The sequence below is a fragment of the Euprymna scolopes genome, chromosome 19, assembly GCF_053919585.1.
Source record: "Euprymna scolopes isolate OS-2025 chromosome 19, ASM5391958v1, whole genome shotgun sequence".
Lineage (NCBI taxonomy): Eukaryota > Metazoa > Mollusca > Cephalopoda > Sepiida > Sepiolidae > Euprymna > Euprymna scolopes.
In genome coordinates, this window is record NC_136500.1 from 148,528,854 (window position 1) to 148,552,373 (window position 23,520).

Below are 23,520 nucleotides of genomic sequence, written 5' to 3' on the forward strand. Positions count from 1 at the left end.
GTCTACAGAATTAGTCAAATTTGTGATTTCGTCAACAGTTATTCATCGGAATACCTCTTGAAGAATAACCCACAATTCATCTTTGCTCTTAAATTGACATCCACTTGCCAGAGGCGTCGCTTCATGATACTCCAAAGATTCACAATTGGGTTCAAATCTAGTGAATTCGCAGTCCACTCCATCTTCCGTAGCCCAGAGAACGCCAGTTGTTGCAAATACTCTTTGCTTTTGTTTGCTGCATGCGAGGGAGCATTATCCTGCATAAAAAGTAATGGTTCTTCTGAATGTCAACCTTTGCTTCTTCAGCCACGGTTCAAACTGCTCCTTCAAAAAAGCTATGTAAGCATTTGACGTCATTTTTATGCCTTCTGGGACTCTCCATGGGCCAACTAAAGAACCTCTGATAATCCCAACCCAAATAATTATCCCACCACCACCTTGTCGATGCCTTAAACGCTGATAACTATGTCGCCCATCTAGGACTCCAGCCATCTTGGCCATCAAGAGTGACACACACTTCATCCGTGAACAAAACTTTGGAAAAATCCGTTTTCATGTTGTTCTCTGCCCATTTCAATCGGTTTTGTATGTGATGTTGCTTTAATGGGGGCTTTGTCACAGGCTTATCAGACTTTGCCACTTCTTTCAGAAGGTGACATCGAGTACTTTTTGAGAAATTCTTCAATACGGCTTGGTCAAAGACTTCTCGACTTATCTGCCCAAGGTTCTTAACAACTTCACGTTTAATTTGGAGTAGAGAATGGCGTGAAACAACTTTAGATTTACCTTTATCAGTTCTCTTACATCTTACATACCTTTGTAGGGTCATTGACAAAGTTCTTCATAGTTTGATGGTACTTTCCTATCATTTTCGATATTGCGGAGGTAGTTTTACCTTTTGCTAGCTGTTCTGTAATAGTACTCTTTTCAGAACTACTCAAATCACTTTTACGGCCCATTTTATTGACGAAATAAACTGCCTTGTTCATAATTAGACACACCTCAAATACCGTGGATTCAGCAATTACGATGGCAAGTTGTTAACATTGCGTAGAAGAGTACGAGAATTTCACATAATGCGCAGCTCAGCATTGCCAACGTTTCCAAAGCTTTTGATACGAAACTACCGTTAAGTTTCTGAAACTGGTAAAAAAATGTTATCTTGTTAATAATTTGACATGCAGTATATATATATATATATATGTCTACATCAAGATATATACAGCATAATCACATTCAACATACCGGTTCCCGTCAGATCACCGAAGTTAAGCAACGATGAGCCGTGAAAGTACCAGATGGGTGATTATTTGGGATATTTACAACTTGGCTATGCTGGGCATCTCTGCTAGCTTGTTTTATTGTTACTTCCATGTAAAGTGTTCGTCCGAGCTCCAATCTCTAGTCCCCCCTCGCCAATCTTTCATGATAAACACCCGTCTAGCTGAAACCATTGTCAAAAATTTTCCCAACTCTTTATCTGTGCCAAAACCAAAACATAGATTCCATGAACAAAGCTTCTTTCTTAGAAGTGCACACCTGTGGAACTCTGTTCCATTTGCCTGTTTCTCACCTGACTACAACCTGGATGTATTCAAGTCCAACATAAACAAATTCCTGATGAACCACCCCCTTAAGTAAAACACTTTATCAAATTTCAAATACTAACATACTGTACACGCAATAACCCTTATCCCCGAGTGGCTTCCGGGCCTTGATTAGTGGTGACTACCTTGTAAAAAAAAGAAAAAGATATGTACTTTTGCAGTTTTAACAAAAAAGCCACAATAATATCAGAGTGTCTCCATTTACGCTGAACATCTACAGAATGTCAACATCAATATATTACATATGAATGAGTCTCCTGTGGAATTTCCACAGGTACCACTAGTATATATATAAAACAAGATCCAAACTTAAAAAAAAAATGTTAATTTTCCTTCTTTCCAATGACACTACTTTTCTTCACAAAAATAGCAAAAAGCAAACTTACCCGGGTCGGTAAATTGATAACCGTTCAAAATTGTATTGCATCAAAGTTTCTTCCATGAGACCCTGGAAACAAAAATTAATAAAATAAAAAAACTGATTTGATTAATTTTTTTTTTATTTTACCATCTTTTTTTTTTTTTCTTGCACATTTACAAATCTTAAAGAATTTTTCATTTTTGAATTCCAAATTAAACTTGATCTGCCCTACGAAAGCCAACTCAAAAAGCTTAGCTTTCTCTCCCTTGAGCACCGGCGATTTTATGGTGACAAGATCAAAGTGTAGTATCTGTTCTTCAGATGCTGCGGGCTGTGACTGGCAGGGACCAGATGTGGGGGCAGCCCCACATGCCTGACCATTAACCAGCTCCCATTTCCCACCTCTCGGGAGCTGGTCCCCTTTTTCCCTTCCCCTTCCCTTCACTCCTCACATTAAAAATCGGCCTTGTGCCTAATTTGCTCGGTGGGGGAGCAAATAAATACCATCTGTTCTTCAGATGCTGCACTTCCATTTCTTGTTCTCTTCAGTAGAGGAACAGTCCTTCACGACGGAGACAATTTTTTATTTTTGTACCTTTTCTCCACATTAAATAACGACCCTGGTGTCTAACTCTGTCCCGTGGGGAGGCATTGTAAATAGGTACAATCTCATCAATCGTCAAGACCTATTTTTCACTCGTGCATGAGAAAGAGGTCTACGTGGACATGACAAGAAACTATTTCGCTGTCGATTTTGATTGAATTAAGAGGGACGTTTTCTCAATAGACTTCCAAATGAGGCAACAAATCAAATGCACCAACAACACAACAATTCAAAGTGAATTTAGACAGATGCTGGGCTATTATATCATCTTCTGTGTAAATTTATCAGATTTTAAAAATCAGACCTAAATAGCATTTAAGCTGACTTAGCAAACTTTGCTTCTTACTAACCAATTGCTATCTGTTATTGTTGCACCGTGTTATTCACAAAACATATAAAGATATCTTGTCAGATCTTAAAAGGTGGATCTAAATAGCATTCAAGCTGATTTATCAAACTTTGATTCTCACTAGCCAATTTTCATTTGTTATTGTTGTTCCCTGTTATTAGCATAACATAAAAATATCTTGTGAGATTTTAAAAGTTGGATCTAAATAGCATTCAAGTTGACATATCAAACTTCGCTTCTGACTAGCCAAGTTCCATTTGTTATTGTTGTTCCATGTTATTGACATAATAGAAAGTTATCTTGTGATATTTTAAAAGTTTGACCTAAAGAGTATTCAAGTTGATATATCAAAATTAATCAAAATATAATAATATATTTAGATACAATTTATTTTTAATATTAATTAGTCCAGTTCAGATGACTATTGATATGAACATTTTTTAAAATAATCCTCTAAAAATAGAATTCAGCAAGGGGAATAACTCATACATTTAATTGACAACTATAATAGCGGCTGTCTGCATTAAGTTTCGATAATATTGTATTCACTCGACAGATGTTTCAGAAGCTACAAGTGATTTACAATTTAGCAAAGGTGAAAGAAGTTGTTTTTACCTTTGCTCGATTAAAAAAGAAACTGCTATTGCCATCAGCTCCATGTGATGAGACAACAGAGAAATGTTTGCATCCTCCGGCTTTAGCCAACTCGGCTGTCTTCAAGACATAATCATGATCGACACGATTAAACTCTGCCTGAAAAAATGAAAACAAAATAGTTGTGAAAAATATTAAAATAATAAAGCTTTCACACACATTGTGTATATATATATGTGTATATATATATGTATATATGCATGTATAAACAAATGTACATATATATATGTGTGTGTATATATATATAGATATATATATATATATATATATATATATATACCCCCCCCCCCGTGCATGCTCATATTTTCACTACACGGATGAAGACTGAAGGATCGGTCGAAAATTATGTACTTATGAAAAAAGTTTAATATTATTTTGTATTCCTGCACGTCACAAATTGAAAACGAATAAAGAAAAGTTATAAGCTTTTATACTTTTCGTATTCTTTTTTTATACATTTCCATTCATATTCATATATATATATAAATATACTGCTTGCAAATTATGTCAAACTATCACATCAAAGGGTGGCAAAAACTTTTACAACGACTAATATGTTACACCGTTATGGAAAGTTTTATTCAAATTAGTGTTGGGATGATTAATTGGAATTAGAAAAATTTGAATTTCCAATGCCAAAACGATTCCTTTATCTTTTTATTTGATTTTGTCTGAAACAAAATCTTCCTCAGTTATTATTAATAATAAAATAATATTTATTGATTTTAAATTACCAGTAAAAATGAAATCTATAGATCCCCTACCCCCGTTACGTTTGCGAAAATATATGCACATCTTACATGTGTTTTTACGATACTTGAAACAAAATATTAACTTCATGATTAAATATTTAGAGATTTATAAAGAATCGGAATCAGTAATTGTATTGGAATCAGGAATTTAGTACGGAATCAGTAATTGTATTGGAATCGGGAAAAATATTGGAATCACTAATTCAAAAGAAGCAAAAGTTGCAAATAAGAAAAGGAAGCACAATTAACATTCAGGGACAGGCATTCCAGGAATAAGTGGCAGCAACTGCGAGCCTCCAGCGAAACACCAAACTGCTACAGAATCAATATATGCCAAGAAGAAAATTTAGGATATTAATGACCACAGATCACAAGAGATTCATTATATGATAGGAGAAATGATTGCTGTTGATATTCAACATATTCTGGAACATCTGACATTGGATTTAATAAGTTTAAAACTTTGTTCAAATTACAGCTTTTCCATCAGAAAAGTACTTCACTGCAAAATAATTTGATATTTTTACAAAAGTAAAAAAGTTTGTCTCTTGCTGAAATTAACATTTATTATTATTATTATTATTGTTGTTCCCTGTTATTAGCATAACATAAAAATAACGACCTATGTATAAACAAATGTACATATATATATGTGTGTGTATATATATATATATATATATAAGAGTCAAATTGATGGAGACCATTAGATTAAAGAGTCAAATTGATGAAGACCATTAGATTAAGGAGTCATTTGGGCAGCTACAACAGATAATACTCCCTTAGTTTGACAAGTCATTGGCTTTCAAATAATTTTGAACAGTGCAGAGCTGTGCGTAGAGTTGTTTCATTCGCAAGTACACAAACAGGTAAAGAATAAGTAAAGAATTACACAATGTTCTTAGTGAGTATAAAATCTTCAAAGTTTTTTTAGTCTTGCGGGATTCAGTAGCAAATATGGTTGCTGGTGTCAGAATGTGGTTTAGAATAACAACCATACATTTTAACTTGGGCTGTGAAGACAACCATTACATCTAACAGAAATACAGATTCTCACTTTAATTGATTTCTGTTATTAGCAAATTAACTGAAATATAGGATTTGGAAAAACAAACTCATTCAAGAAGTGACCACATGGTGGAATTCAACATATTATATGCTGAAAATAAATTAAGAACAACAAAAATCTCTTGTAATGTGTGCTGTTGATAAGATTCCTATGTTAACAACTTACCAATGGAGACTTGTTTGCAAAATTATCCAGTACCTGCATCCATTTGAAGAAATCATCAAAGAAGCAAGTCACATATCAATGATAATACTTATTTAGCTCTGAGGTTATTTCTGTCAAAAGTTGTCGAATCTAATTTCTTACTTAAGTTGGAATCCTTCTTAGCATTGTTGAACAATTCAGGTTATCAATGGAAACAAGATTTTCATACTTTCGAAATGATACAAACTTATGCAAACGGAAGCAGAAAAACAAAAAGCATCAATGTTAGGTGAATTTCGTCTCAGCGAGTAGCATTACAAGCGTATGCTGTATTTCCATAGACATCTGCAATATTACATACCTAATGTGCTTCAACAAGTCATATCTTTTTTATTTGTGGGTCAATTTTTAAAAGAATTACATTGATGGAAATAAAATAAAATAAACATTCCAATGATGTTAATTTATTTTTCTTTTATGCGTTCAATATTTTTATGCTCTAAATTAAAAATGAAAAAACGGTTAAAAATGACGCAACAAAAAGAGAAACTGTTTTTTCAATGTTTAGATTTCATACATTGCATTTGGATATATATGCATGGGGTAAAAATTGATTGGATATGGCTGAAATTTTACAGGCTATACAAACATAGAAGTTCATCTCTACTGGACTTTGATTTATATTTTTACGACCACAGGAAGCAAAGTTACAACCGAGCAAAGTTGATGAAGAATGTTTCAAAATTGATAAGATAAATCAGCATATACCATCAATTTTTATATAAATAATAGCTTCCGAATTATTTTAATGACACCACTGTTGTTAATCTCGCGTCATCAATGCACCATTCCCGATATTTCAAAATAAAATCGCTGACGGACAACACACGAATCTTTATTACTGACTTTTCTTTCTCCAACTTTACAACATGGCAAGAAAGAAAAAGAAAAAAAAAAGAAAAATACTGAGGATGGAGTTTGAAACATATTTAAATTATAAATTTCAAGCAAATAAAATATTTGTTTATTTTTTTAATTATTTTAATATTATGTTACAATGAGATATGAAAGCAGCAAATTGATGGAGACCATTAGATTAAGGAGTCAAATTGATGGAGACCATTAGATTAAGGAGTCAAATTGATGGAGACCATTAGATTAAGGAGTCAAATCGATGGAGACCATTAGATTAAGGAGTCAAATCGATGGAGACCATTAGATTAAGGAGTCAAATTGATGGAGACCATTAGATTAAGGAGTCAAATTGATGGAGACCATTAGATTAAGGAGTCAAATTGATGGAGACCATTAGATTAAGGAGTCAAATTGATGGAGACCATTAGATTAAGGAGTCAAATCGATGGAGACCATTAGATTAAGGAGTCAAATCGATGGAGACCATTAGATTAAGGAGTCAAATTGATGGAGACCATTAGATTAAGGAGTCAAATTGATGGAGACCATTAGATTAAGGAGTCAAATTGATGGAGACCATTAGATTAAGGAGTCAAATCGATGGAGACCATTAGATTAAGGAGTCAAATCGATGGAGACCATTAGATTAAGGAGTCAAATCGATGGAGACCATTAGATTAAGGAGTCAAATCGATGGAGACCATTAGATTAAGGAGTCAAATCGATGGAGACCATTAGATTAAGGAGTCAAATCGATGGAGACCATTAGATTAAGGAGTCAAATCGATGGAGACCATTAGATTAAGGAGTCAAATCGATGGAGACCATTAGATAAAGGAGTCAAATCGATGGAGACCATTAGATTAAGGAGTCAAATCGATGGAGACCATTAGATTAAGGAGTCAAATCGATGGAGACCATTAGATTAAGGAGTCAAATCGATGGAGACCATTAGATTAAGGAGTCAAATTGATGGAGACCATTAGATTAAGGAGTCAAATCGATGGAGACCATTAGATTAAGGAGTCAAATCGATGGAGACCATTAGATTAAGGAGTCAAATCGATGGAGACCATTAGATTAAGGAGTCAAATCGATGGAGACCATTAGATTAAGGAGTCAAATCGATGGAGACCATTAGATTAAGGAGTCAAATCGATGGAGACCATTAGATTAAGGAGTCAAATCGATGGAGACCATTAGATTAAGGAGTCAAATTGATGGAGACCATTAGATTAAGGAGTCAAATTGATGGAGACCATTAGATTAAGGAGTCAAATTGATGGAGACCATTAGATTAAGGAGTCAAATCGATGGAGACCATTAGATTAAGGAGTCAAATCGATGGAGACCATTAGATTAAGGAGTCAAATCGATGGAGACCATTAGATTAAGGAGTCAAATCGATGGAGACCATTAGATTAAGGAGTCAAATTGATGGAGACCATTAGATTAAGGAGTCAAATCGATGGAGACCATTAGATTAAGGAGTCAAATTGATGGAGACCATTAGATTAAGGAGTCAAATCGACGGAGACCATTAGATTAAGGAGTCAAATTGATGGAGACCATTAGATTAAGGAGTCAAATCGATGGAGACCATTAGATTAAGGAGTCAAATCGATGGAGACCATTAGATTAAGGAGTCAAATTGATGGAGACCATTAGATTAAGGAGTCAAATCGATGGAGACCATTAGATTAAGGAGTCAAATTGATGGAGACCATTAGATTAAGGAGTCAAATTTATGGAGACCATTAGATTAAGGAGTCAAATTTATGGAGACCATTAGATTAAGGAGTCAAATTGATGGAGACCATTAGATTAAGGAGTCAAATCGATGGAGACCATTAGATTAAGGAGTCAAATCGATGGAGACCATTAGATTAAGGAGTCAAATTGATGGAGACCATTAGATTAAGGAGTCAAATTGATGGAGACCATTAGATTAAGGAGTCAAATTGATGGAGACCATTAGATTAAGGAGTCAAATCGATGGAGACCATTAGATTAAGGAGTCAAATTGATGGAGACCATTAGATTAAGGAGTCAAATCGACGGAGACCATTAGATTAAGGAGTCAAATCGATGGAGACCATTAGATTAAGGAGTCAAATTGATGGAGACCATTAGATTAAGGAGTCAAATCGATGGAGACCATTAGATTAAGGAGTCAAATTGATGGAGACCATTAGATTAAGGAGTCAAATTGATGGAGACCATTAGATTAAGGAGTCAAATTGATGGAGACCATTAGATTAAGGAGTCAAATCGATGGAGACCATTAGATTAAGGAGTCAAATTGATGGAGACCATTAGATTAAGGAGTCAAATCGATGAAGACCATTGGATTAAGGAGTCAAATCGATGAAGACCATTAGATTAAGGAGTCAAATTGATGGAGACCATTAGATTAAGGAGTCAAATTGATGGAGACCATTAGATTAAGGAGTCAAATTGATGGAGACCATTAGATTAAGGAGTCAAATCGATGGAGACCATTAGATTAAGGAGTCAAATCGATGGAGACCATTAGATTAAGGAGTCAAATTGATGGAGACCATTAGATTAAGGAGTCAAATTGATGGAGACCATTAGATTAAGGAGTCAAATTGATGGAGACCATTAGATTAAGGAGTCAAACAAGCCAGAACAAAAGATGTAGGGATCAGACAGCTGTGAGTGCAAGTTCCATTCCAGAAACGTTGATTTAATTTGAATAAAAAAAAATGCGCATCAAGTGCGCTTGAAAGTCAAATCACAATGCAATTTTACGAAAATGAACAAATATTTTACTTGCTTGAAATTTATAATTTAATTATTTTTCGGAGTCAAACTCCATCCTCAGTATGTTGTTTTCTTTCTTTTTTTTTTCTTCTTTCTTGCCATCACACCTCTGGCATTAATCACACGTGGCCATATATACGAGAAGACTGTCACAAAAAGAAACGTTTTGAATTATTTTAATATCAATATTCCCTTAGGAAGATTAAGATGAAGCTATACTGATGACTGAACCTTATGTTTAGCATCCTTCTTCTATTTTTTATTAAAATCCATTGTATGAATTTGGTTTTAGAAAATGTTTCAAATTTAAGGCTGAAGAAGAAACTGAAAACCACAATATCATGCTTAATTGGTGTCTAATCACTATGAATTGGATTCAAAGCAAATCTGAAATATTTGAAATTTTAAAATGGATGGCCGTGACACCCCCCCCCCAAAAAAAAAACTTGAAAAGTCTTCACAAAAACTGAAATTTGGAAAATATTCATTAACTGATGTCTCATGCCTATTGTTAAAATTCACAAAACTCGAATCTAACTGAATTTTAACAAATGGCTTTCACCCCCTTTTTGTATGAATCTAAATTAAACTAAATATATCTCACATTACCTCTTCTTACTCCTAGCATCTGTGTTCCAAAAATTAAAATGATTGGTGCATTAGTTTAGAAGAAAATCCTGTACGTAGAAATATATAAGCACATACTTATCTTTTGATTGAAATATTTTATAAAATTATATATATATATATATATATATTAAAAATACCACGTTAAAAGGAATAGACACTCAAGTATTGGCTCATTTTCAAAATGTTGGTCGTTTATTCGTAACACCTTATTTATTAGTATAATCACACTTACAGATTGGACTGAGCCGTGCGATGTTCCCAATGTACAAAATCCATAATCGATTCCTTCAAAAATATCGGCATAATCATCAAGCAGATCGAATTTAACACGTCGTTGTTCCTAAGATAATGAAACAAAAATAATAAATTACATTTTTTTTTTTTAAATAGCAATAAAATAATTACATTTTTTTTTTTATAATAAAATAATTTCAAAAAAATTTTTTAACTAGTAATAAAATATTTAAAAAATTTTTTAAACAATTATTATCGTTTGGAAAAATTTTTTTAAATATTTTATTACTATTTAAATAAAGTAATTTTTTATATAGTAAAATAATTTTTAAAAATTTTGAAATAATACAATCATGTTTTTTTTTAATTTAAAGAACAGTAATAAAATAATAAAAAATAATGAATACAATCATGTTTTTTTTATAATTTAAAGAACAGTAATAAAATAATAAAAAATAATGAAAAATTTTTGAAATAATACAATCATGTTTTTTTTTAATTTAAAGAACAGTAATAAAATAATAAAAAATAATGAAAATTTTTTTGAAATAATACAATCATGTTTTTTTTTAATTTAAAGAACAGTAATAAAATAATAAAAAATAATGAAAATTTTTGAAATAATACAATCATGTTTTTTTTAATTTAAAGAACAGTAATAAAATAATAAAAAATAATGAAAATTTTTTGAAATAATACAATCATGTTTTTTTTTAATTTAAAGAACAGTAATAAAATAATAAAAAATAATGAAAATTTTTGAAATAATACAATCATGTTTTTTTTTTAATTTAAAGAACAGTAATAAAATAATAAAAAATAATGAAAATTTTTGAAATAATACAATCATGTTTTTTTTTAATTTAAAGAACAGTAATAAAATAATAAAAAATAATGAAAAATTTTTGAAATAATACAATCATGTTTTTTTTTAATTTAAAGAACAGTAATAAAATAATAAAAAATAATGAAAATTTTTTGAAATAATACAATCATGTTTTTTTTAATTTAAAGAACAGTAATAAAATAATAAAAAATAATGAAATATTTTTGAAATAATACAATCATGTTTTTTTTTAATTTAAAGAACAGTAATAAAATAATAAAAAAATAATGAAAATCTTTTGAAATAATACAATCATGTTTTTTTTTAATTTAAAGAACAGTAATAAAATAATAAAAAATAATGAAATATTTTTGAAATAATACAATCATGTTTTTTTTTAATTTAAAGAACAGTAATAAAATAATAAAAAATAATGAAAATCTTTTGAAATAATACAATTATGTTTTTTTTTAATTTAAAGAACAGTAATAAAATAATAAAAAATAATGAAAATCTTTTGAAATAATACAATCATGTTTTTTTTAATTTAAAGAACAGTAATAAAATAATAAAAAATAATGAAAATCTTTTGAAATAATACAATCATGTTTTTTTTTTAATTTAAAGAACAGTAATAAAATAATAAAAAATAATGAAAATCTTTTGAAATAATACAATCATGTTTTTTTTTTAATTTAAAGAACAGTAATAAAATAATAAAAAATAATGAAAATCTTTTGAAATAATACAATCATGTTTTTTTTAATTTAAAGAACAGTAATAAAATAATAAAAAATAATGAAAAATTTTTGAAATAATACAATCATGTTTTTTTTAATTTAAACAGTAATAAAATAATAAAAAATAATGAAATATTTTTGAAATAATACAATCATGTTTTTTTTTAATTTAAAGAACAGTAATAAAATAATAAAAAAATAATGAAAAATTTTTGAAATAATACAATCATGTTTTTTTTAATTTAAAGAACAGTAATAAAATAATAAAAAATAATGAAAAATTTTTGAAATAATACAATTATGTTTTTTTTTAATTTAAAGAACAGTAATAAAATAATAAAAAATAATGAAAAATTTTTGAAATAATACAATCATGTTTTTTTTTAATTTAAAGAACAGTAATAAAATAATAAAAAATAATGAAAAATTTTTTGAAATAATACAATTATGTTTTTTTTTTTAATTTAAAGAACAGTAATAAAATAATAAAAAATAATTTTTTAAAATTTTTGAAATAATACAATCATGTTTTTTTTTAATTTAAAGAACAGTAATAAAATAATAAAAAATAATGAAAAATTTTTTGAAATAATACAATCATGTTTTTTTTTAATTTAAAGAACAGTAATAAAATAATAAAAAATAATGAAAATTTTTTGAAATAATACAATCATGTTTTTTTTTTAATTTAAAGAACAGTAATAAAATAATAAAAAATAATGAAAAATTTTTGAAATAATACAATCATGTTTTTTTTTTAATTTAAAGAACAGTAATAAAATAATAAAAAATGAAAATTTTTTGAAATAGAACAATTATGTTTTTTTTTAATTTAAAGAACAGTAATAAAATAAAAAATAATGAAAATTTTTTGAAATAATACAATTATGTTTTTTTTTTTAATTTAAAGAACAGTAATAAAATAAAAAATAATGAAAAATTGTTGAAATAATACAATCATGTTTTTTTTAATTTAAAGAACAGTAATAAAATAATAAAAAATAATGAAAAATTTTTGAAATAATACAATTATGTTTTTTTTTTAATTTAAAGAACAGTAATAAAATAATAAAAAATAATGAAAAATTTTTGAAATAATACAATCATGTTTTTTTTTAATTTAAAGAACAGTAATAAAATAATAAAAAATAATGAAAAATTTTTTGAAATAATACAATTATGTTTTTTTTTTTAATTTAAAGAACAGTAATAAAATAATAAAAAATAATTTTTAAAAATTTTTGAAATAATACAATCATGTTTTTTTTTAATTTAAAGAACAGTAATAAAATAATAAAAAATTTTTTGAAATAATACAATCATGTTTTTTTTTAATTTAAAGAACAGTAATAAAATAATAAAAAATAATGAAAATTTTTTGAAATAATACAATCATGTTTTTTTTTTAATTTAAAGAACAGTAATAAAATAATAAAAAATAATGAAAAATTTTTGAAATAATACAATCATGTTTTTTTTTTAATTTAAAGAACAGTAATAAAATAATAAAAAATGAAAATTTTTTGAAATAGAACAATTATGTTTTTTTTTAATTTAAAGAACAGTAATAAAATAAAAAATAATGAAAATTTTTTGAAATAATACAATTATGTTTTTTTTTTTTAATTTAAAGAACAGTAATAAAATAAAAAATAATGAAAAATTTTTGAAATAATACAATCATGTTTTTTTTAATTTAAAGAACAGTAATAAAATAATAAAAAATAATGAAAAATTTTTGAAATAATACAATCATGTTTTTTTTTAATTTAAAGAACAGTAATAAAATAATAAAAAATGAAAATTTTTTGAAATAATACAATCATGTTTTTTTTAATTTAAAGAACAGTAATAAAATAAAAAATAATGAAAAATTTTTAAAATAATACAATCATGTTTTTTTTTAATTTAAAGAACAGTAATAAAATAATAAAAAATAATGAAAAATTTTTAAAATAATACAATCATGTTTTTTTTTTTAATTTAAAGAACAGTAATAAAATAAAAAATAATGAAAATTTTTTGAAATAATACAATCATGTTTTTTTTAATTTAAAGAACAGTAATAAAATAATAAAAAATAATGAAATATTTTTGAAATAATACAATCATGTTTTTTTTTAATTTAAAGAACAGTAATAAAATAATAAAAAATAATGAAAATCTTTTGAAATAATACAATTATGTTTTTTTTTAATTTAAAGAACAGTAATAAAATAATAAAAAATAATGAAAATCTTTTGAAATAATACAATCATGTTTTTTTTAATTTAAAGAACAGTAATAAAATAATAAAAAATAATGAAAATCTTTTGAAATAATACAATCATGTTTTTTTTTTAATTTAAAGAACAGTAATAAAATAATAAAAAATAATGAAAATCTTTTGAAATAATACAATCATGTTTTTTTTTTAATTTAAAGAACAGTAATAAAATAATAAAAAATAATGAAAATCTTTTGAAATAATACAATCATGTTTTTTTTAATTTAAAGAACAGTAATAAAATAATAAAAAATAATGAAAATCTTTTGAAATAATACAATTATGTTTTTTTTTAATTTAAAGAACAGTAATAAAATAATAAAAAATAATGAAAAATTTTTAAAATAATACAATCATGTTTTTTTTTTTAATTTAAAGAACAGTAATAAAATAAAAAATAATGAAAATTTTTTGAAATAATACAATCATGTTTTTTTTAATTTAAAGAACAGTAATAAAATAATAAAAAATAATGAAATATTTTTGAAATAATACAATCATGTTTTTTTTTAATTTAAAGAACAGTAATAAAATAATAAAAAAATAATGAAAATCTTTTGAAATAATACAATCATGTTTTTTTTTAATTTAAAGAACGGTAATAAAATAATAAAAAATAATGAAATATTTTTGAAATAATACAATCATGTTTTTTTTTAATTTAAAGAACAGTAATAAAATAATAAAAAATAATGAAAATCTTTTGAAATAATACAATTATGTTTTTTTTTAATTTAAAGAACAGTAATAAAATAATAAAAAATAATGAAAATCTTTTGAAATAATACAATCATGTTTTTTTTAATTTAAAGAACAGTAATAAAATAATAAAAAATAATGAAAATCTTTTGAAATAATACAATCATGTTTTTTTTTTAATTTAAAGAACAGTAATAAAATAATAAAAAATAATGAAAATCTTTTGAAATAATACAATCATGTTTTTTTTTTAATTTAAAGAACAGTAATAAAATAATAAAAAATAATGAAAATCTTTTGAAATAATACAATCATGTTTTTTTTAATTTAAAGAACAGTAATAAAATAATAAAAAATAATGAAATATTTTTGAAATAATACAATCATGTTTTTTTTTTAATTTAAAGAACAGTAATAAAATAATAAAAAATAATGAAAATCTTTTGAAATAATACAATCATGTTTTTTTTAATTTAAAGAACAGTAATAAAATAATAAAAAATAATGAAAAATTTTTGAAATAATACAATCATGTTTTTTTTAATTTAAAGAACAGTAATAAAATAATAAAAAAATAATGAAAATCTTTTGAAATAATACAATCATGTTTTTTTTTAATTTAAAGAACAGTAATAAAATAATAAAAAATAATGAAATATTTTTGAAATAATACAATCATGTTTTTTTTAATTTAAAGAACAGTAATAAAATAATAAAAAATAATGAAAAATTTTTGAAATAATACAATCATGTTTTTTTTAATTTAAAGAACAGTAATAAAATAATAAAAAATAATGAAAAATTTTTGAAATAATACAATCATGTTTTTTTTAATTTAAACAGTAATAAAATAATAAAAAATAATGAAATATTTTTGAAATAATACAATCATGTTTTTTTTTTAATTTAAAGAACAGTAATAAAATAATAAAAAAATAATGAAAAATTTTTGAAATAATACAATCATGTTTTTTTTAATTTAAAGAACAGTAATAAAATAATAAAAAATAATGAAAAATTTTTGAAATAATACAATTATGTTTTTTTTTAATTTAAAGAACAGTAATAAAATAATAAAAAATAATGAAAAATTTTTGAAATAATACAATCATGTTTTTTTTTAATTTAAAGAACAGTAATAAAATAATAAAAAATAATGAAAAATTTTTTGAAATAATACAATTATGTTTTTTTTTTAATTTAAAGAACAGTAATAAAATAATAAAAAATAATTTTTTAAAATTTTTGAAATAATACAATCATGTTTTTTTTTAATTTAAAGAACAGTAATAAAATAATAAAAAATAATGAAAAATTTTTTGAAATAATACAATCATGTTTTTTTTTAATTTAAAGAACAGTAATAAAATAATAAAAAATAATGAAAATTTTTTGAAATAATACAATCATGTTTTTTTTTAATTTAAAGAACAGTAATAAAATAATAAAAAATAATGAAAAATTTTTGAAATAATACAATCATGTTTTTTTTTTAATTTAAAGAACAGTAACAAAATAATAAAAAATGAAAATTTTTTGAAATAGAACAATTATGTTTTTTTTTAATTTAAAGAACAGTAATAAAATAAAAAATAATGAAAATTTTTTGAAATAATACAATTATGTTTTTTTTTTTAATTTAAAGAACAGTAATAAAATAAAAAATAATGAAAAATTGTTGAAATAATACAATCATGTTTTTTTTAATTTAAAGAACAGTAATAAAATAATAAAAAATAATGAAAAATTTTTGAAATAATACAATTATGTTTTTTTTTAATTTAAAGAACAGTAATAAAATAATAAAAAATAATGAAAAATTTTTGAAATAATACAATCATGTTTTTTTTTAATTTAAAGAACAGTAATAAAATAATAAAAAATAATGAAAAATTTTTTGAAATAATACAATTATGTTTTTTTTTTTAATTTAAAGAACAGTAATAAAATAATAAAAAATAATTTTTAAAAATTTTTGAAATAATACAATCATGTTTTTTTTTAATTTAAAGAACAGTAATAAAATAATAAAAAATTTTTTGAAATAATACAATCATGTTTTTTTTTAATTTAAAGAACAGTAATAAAATAATAAAAAATAATGAAAATTTTTTGAAATAATACAATCATGTTTTTTTTTTAATTTAAAGAACAGTAATAAAATAATAAAAAATAATGAAAAATTTTTGAAATAATACAATCATGTTTTTTTTTTAATTTAAAGAACAGTAATAAAATAATAAAAAATGAAAATTTTTTGAAATAGAACAATTATGTTTTTTTTTAATTTAAAGAACAGTAATAAAATAAAAAATAATGAAAATTTTTTGAAATAATACAATTATGTTTTTTTTTTTTAATTTAAAGAACAGTAATAAAATAAAAAATAATGAAAAATTTTTGAAATAATACAATCATGTTTTTTTTAATTTAAAGAACAGTAATAAAATAATAAAAAATAATGAAAAATTTTTGAAATAATACAATCATGTTTTTTTTTAATTTAAAGAACAGTAATAAAATAATAAAAAATGAAAATTTTTTGAAATAATACAATCATGTTTTTTTTAATTTAAAGAACAGTAATAAAATAAAAAATAATGAAAAATTTTTAAAATAATACAATCATGTTTTTTTTTAATTTAAAGAACAGTAATAAAATAATAAAAAATAATGAAAAATTTTTAAAATAATACAATCATGTTTTTTTTTTTAATTTAAAGAACAGTAATAAAATAAAAAATAATGAAAATTTTTTGAAATAATACAATCATGTTTTTTTTAATTGACGCAAAAGAAATTCTTCCCATAATGCATCTAAATTTGAAAATTGAAAAACAAAAAATTAAAATTAGAAATACTAAGAAAAAAAGAGGTTCTTATCCAGAATTCATCCTAATTATAGGAAATAAAAAAAACTGTATAATATTAATATTTTTGTAAATCGATAAAGCAGTTTTATTTTTAACTAAGCAAATCAATTTTCACGAATATAAAAACAATAACAGATAACTCCGCAATAATTCAAATTTGCAAGAAAAGTCGTGTAATGATTACAATTTACAATTACTCACTTAGAATCGTTTAAAAATATTTTTTTATATGAAATAAAACTACTTCATCAATTTTTGGTATATATTTTTGTTCCGTCACGGCTACATACATTCTACAGATTTTTCTGTATTTTTGTTTTTTTAATCTGGGGGTGAATTTTGAAAATTATCAAATGTGCATATGTAATATAAGCATTGTGTTAATCCTTTCGAGGTTGACAATTTCTGATAAAAAGGTTCAGTTATTTCATTTACAAGATCAACGACATATGAATACTAGAAGCCACCTGGTGTTGGTTTGTTGCAAAATAAATTTAAATATGATAATTTATGCAGATTTCATATTTATTATTATAGAGCCAATTCTCTATTGATTATTATATTGTACCCAATATATAGTAGTGATTTAAAAAGTAAAATAAAAATGACTTCAATGCTATCAGCTAAAATCAAAACATCTAGTGCTTCAGCCTTAGTCGTTATGCTTGAATGGATAAGAAAACATAAAAAATTAACCAACTTTAACATAAAAATGTATATTTGCATATGAATCGAATAGCACTTTAAATCAAGTTATGCCTGCCAAGTTTTACCTCTTAGCAGCTACTTTTACCAGTTAAAGACCAAATCAAATTTGTACCACGGGTCCAAATTCCCTATATATCAAGTTTGTAGACTGAAAATTGAAAGAGAAGTTTGGTAGAGACCATTCCTCAGACAGACAGACAATGTCACTTTTATATCTTTATCTCTATATAAAGAGTTTGCTTATATATGTATATAGTCTAAAGAAACTTTGAATTAAAAAAATCTCTATATAAATAAAATGAACTCATTTTTTCCCCGTCTGATTTTGACATTAATAGGATTAAAAATCAAGATATTTCATGCAAATATAATATGCACAAACGGCAGAACAATATCTGAGGTGTGTTATAGGCTTATTATTTCTCAAATTCCTCGATAATCTTAGATTTCTATACTTTTTCTGCTGAGAAGTCACGGCCAAAATCGGTTAAGATTAATGGAAGTGGTAAAATATTTTCTCTCTAATAAATTCCTCCTCCCCCTGCCACCACTTAACACCGTTTGGGGATCGTTCACAAGGAACAGTTGAGAAGAGAACACCGGTTTGGCTTCGTAGTTCTTTCATGTGAAGTTATTTAAAATCACTAAACTAAGCTGCAGTGCTCTGTGGCATAGTGGTTAGCGTGCTGGACAATTCACATTATATTCGCGCCGACCTACCGTAGTCGTTTTTTTTTTTTTTTTTTTTTCCTAAACAACTGGAATGGACTTTTCTTGGTGGCCGAACTGTTAACGTTGCAGATGTTTTTTTTGTTTTTTTTTCACACTTTATTTTCCTACTTTTACTCATGACTCTGGGTTTGATCCTTCCTACTTACCTACCATAACATTTTTTAACCCCCCCCCCCGTCCCGGAAACAAACACTCGAGCAACGCCGGGTACCCCCGCTAGTATATATATAAAGAGTTTGCTTATCCTATACCCCTAATTGATGTAACATCCATCTATTATATAAATCTCACCTGTCTGTTTAAATGTATGTATGTATGTATGTATGACTGTCTAAAACTTTTAACAGAGACGACGGATTTTTACGAGATCAGTATCGTTTTGAAGCTCGACCCTTTGGACGACAAATATCAAAAACTTGGCTAAAAACATTAGTTCCTTCATCTTCAACTGGGCACTTTTTTATAGGGAGAGGTCACTTTTTTTGCCAATATTTTCAAAAGTCATCCCTTCTTTTCAATTGTCAAGCCTTAATTTAAACCTACGTCACTTCCGGTTTGACGATGTTTGCAACAGTTAAGACGTCACATATTTTTCCCCAGTCTTTTTATCCTTCGCGGTACGAGTTCAAGCCTGCCTGCCTACAACCATTTTTTTTTTTTTTTTAATACCTCTCTTCACCCTGGCTGCCTACTGTTGTTTTAATTCCCTCCCTACGCTACTACCATTTTTTTTTAAACACCTCTCTCCGCATTCACAGCTACGAGCCTTCCTACCACCACTTTTTTTTTTTTTTTTGCTCAACACGCATCTCTAAACACCCGGGCACCTAGGATAATATTGAATAAACGATTAAATCTATATGCATTAGTATAAACTTTTATATTGTTGTTCTTTTATTCTTTACTAGCGGGGGGTACCCGGCGTTGCCCGGGTGTTTAGAGGTGTGTGTGGTTTTAGGTAAATCAAAACACCCGGGTGTTTGTGTCGGGGGGGGGGGGGTTGAAATAAAAAAAAAAAAAACGTTTTGGTAGAGAAGTATAAAGGATCGAATCCGAACCCTTGAGTCAAAGTTGGAAATTAAAGTGTGAAAAAAAAAACGTGCGACGTTAACCACTGGGCCACTACGAAATAGTAACGGAAACATGTTTGAATTTTTTTTTTCTTCTTTTTTTTTTTTACAAGGTCGTCACCACTTATCAAGGCCCGGAAGATACTCAGGGATAAGGGTCATTGCAAGTACAGTACATTAATGTGGAGATTTAATAAAGTGTCTACTTAAGGGGGCGGTTCATTAGGAATTTGCTTATGTTGGACTTGAAGACATCCAGGTTGTAGTCAGGTGGGAAGCAAGCAGACATAACAGAGTTCCACAAGCGTGCAGTTCTAAGAAAGAAGCTTTGTTCATGGAATCTACGTTTTGATTTAGGCACAGATAAAGAGTGGGGAAAATATTTTACAGTGGTTTCAGCTAGACGGGTGTTTTTTGTAAAAGATTGGCGAGGGGGAGACCAGAGATTGGAGCTCAGACGAGCAACTGCCATGGAAGTAACGATAAAACAAAGATAGGCTTGCAACGTCTCTTCTGTAGGAGAAAGGTTGCAAGGAAGAGAAAAGGGCATCCTCCACTAAGCCACAAAGTCTATTTTGTACTCTGTCAAGGCAGGATAGGCTGTTTTTAGCAGCTCCTGCCCAGATATGGCAGCAGTATTCCATCCTTGGGCGTACTTGGCTTTTATATAGATAGAGAATTGCATCAGTAGTGAGATATCTTCTGGAGCAGTAGAAGGATCCCACCATCTTTCCAGAAACCTTGACAACAGACTTGATGTACGTGTTCCATTTCAGATCAGGAGTAAAGGTCAAGCCCAGAAGCTTGTCAAAACATGGGGCTTCTCCTAGACGAGAGCCGTCCATTTCAATTGATGCCAGATGGGGATCAGAGCATTGATGATGTAAAGATAGGAGTTTGGTTTTAGATGCATTAAAGGTAACCAGCCACATCTTCCCCCACTGAACCACATGCTCAAGATCAGAGGAGAGAGAATCAGAGAGAACTTTGTCATTTACAACCTTTGATGTGTTGCCGTAGATGGTCGCGTCATCAGCATATGTCAACGAATGATTTAAGTATGTATTTAGCGAGAGGCACAGATAAAGAGTGGGGAAAATTACTGACAGTGGTTTCAGCTAGACGGGTGTTTTTCGTGAAAGATTGGCGAGGGGGGACCAAAGATTGGAGCTCAGATGAGCACTTGCCATGGAAGTAACGATAAAACAAAGATAGGATCGCAACATCTCTTCTGTGGGAGAGAGGTTGCAGGGTAGAGAAAAGGGCATTCCCCACTAAGCCACGAAGTCTATTTTGTTCTCTGTCAAGGCAGGATAAGCTGTTTTTAGCAGCTCTAGTCCAGATGTGGCAGCAGTACTCCATCCTTGAACGTACTTGGCTTTTGGTACTTGGTTTATGAATATAAGGAATAACAGGGGTAGGTCCATGAAAAAACAACCTAGATTTTCTTCTTGTCTGATTTGGTTTTTAATGAAAACACCAAAAGACCATCAGTTTTAAGTGACACTCTTCTGGCGATTGAAGGTTCAATCCTGAGTGCAAGTGATATTATTATGCATGCGATTACAAGTTACTTAAGACTTCTACCTTGTTATGGCTGACAGAACAAGAGCATGCTAACTCTGTGGATTAAATAAAGGGTTCACTTAAAAATTCTCGAGTTTGACAAAAGGTTTCCTTAATTTGACAAGATACACCTGACAAACGTTGAAGGTTACATCACCCGAAACAATCTATACTCCTATAAATTTTGTGTATTGCTATTCATATTAAAACCCATTTTTCTATTTATTTAAAAATAGAATACAATTTTCTTATATACATGTCATAGAATTGCGTTCATCAGCAAAAGATTTAGCTGACTTGCATATTCTTTTAAACATTCATTTTAATTAATTCCCTATTAGTTTTTTCGGTTTTCTTATAGGACTAGCAGGGGGTACCCAGCGATGCCCGGGTGTCTTGAGGTAAATCAAAACTCCGGGGGGGGGGGGATTTAAATAATAAAAAAAATGTTTTGGTAGGTGAGTGTATGAGGATCCAACCCGTACCCTTGAGTTGGAAATTAATGTGTGAAAAAAAAAAAAAAAAAAAAAAAAAAAAAACGTGCTACGTTAACCATTGAGCCACGGCGACAGACAACATTAAGCAGGTTTGAATTTATTTATTTAACTATGAAAACAGGCGTGCGCAATAAAAGTTAACTCTGCTGCTTCCATTTGACCTAATTAAGAAGGTCAAATAGAAGTCATCAGCGTTTGGGTTTGTTTACCCAAATTTGACTGTTTCTTCCCCCAACAGATGTTGGGGAGGGGAAAGCAGCCCCCAATTGTCCAGATTGAATAGCAACTATCTGATATACAAGATTGATCAAAGCTGATTGCTTCTGGACGTTTTTCCCGGCGCAATGCCGAGAAAACGGCCGTTTGAGTTTAGTTTCACTTTATTTACACTAAAAAGCCCAATCAACACGCGAGAAGCCAAAATAGCAATAATTTTGTAAAAATCGACGTAAATAAATCTATACGCTACGCGCGTTCCTAATTCCTAGATATTATTATATAGGACCTATATACACAGTTTTAAGCGATAGTAACGAACCCGGGACCGTGTGCGAGAAAAGCCTTTGCCAGACATACACGAAATGGTCACACACATTTTGCCTTTTATATACATAGATAATCATCTTCAGTTAACCATTACGTGTAATAATTAATATTCTTGCAAATATTCTATGCGATTTATACTTGCGTAATATTTGCATAAATAGTTCACAGCAAACACAAAAGTCTTTCCATATATATTTATGTATACGTATATATTTTTGTTTAAAAAATTTGCCTACCAAACTCCTCCTTCGTCTTTGGTCTACAGACATGAAGCCTCATATATAAGGTGTGAAACTTTATATTTGGATTTTAGGGAAAATTGGTACAAGAGTATGAAAATTAAAAAAAAAGAATGGAATTTGTCGGGTGAAGGTCAAACATCAGCATTACGAATATGCATGCATAATGTAGTAAATATTGGTTCATGTTTTAATTTTTAGCCTTGCAGAAAACAGGCCAAGCATTGACATTAAAGGAAAAAATAAATTGTAAGCTTAATGTTTTTGTTTCGATTCTCAGCCGTGGCACACAAATCATTTTTCTTTTAACTTTTTAAATCATTACTATATATTGGGTCCAATATAATCTATATCTATCTATACTCCCATAAATTCGTTTTTTGTGTGTATTGATATTCATATTAAAAACCCTCTTTTCTATTTATTTAAAAAGAAAATACAATTTTCTTATATATGAGTTGTAGAATTGTATTCACTAGCAAAAGATCTAGCTAATTTGCATATTTTTTTAAACATTCATTTTAATTAATAGTTTTTTCGGTTTTCTTATGGGATGATCATTTTTAATTAACTATTACGTGTAATTATATTCATGCAGATATTCTACATGATTTATACTTGCATAATATTTGCGTAAAAAGTTTACAGTAAACAA

The 23,520-nt window shown here is 27.3% G+C and overlaps 1 protein-coding gene across 1 annotated transcript in view; it reads right to left on the bottom strand.

The window, feature by feature from the left end:
• Nucleotides 1-23,520, bottom strand: part of LOC145240048 (protein HTATIP2-like) — a 41,880-nt gene that overhangs the window by 5,395 nt on the left and 12,965 nt on the right. The window contains exons 3-5 of the mRNA XM_080103655.1: nucleotides 10,102-10,209; nucleotides 3,537-3,674; nucleotides 1,994-2,055 (exon numbers count right to left, since the gene is read on the bottom strand). Of these exons, the coding sequence (XP_079959781.1) occupies nucleotides 1,994-2,055; nucleotides 3,537-3,674; nucleotides 10,102-10,209 (308 nt within the window). The remainder of the gene's footprint in view (nucleotides 1-1,993; nucleotides 2,056-3,536; nucleotides 3,675-10,101; nucleotides 10,210-23,520) is intronic.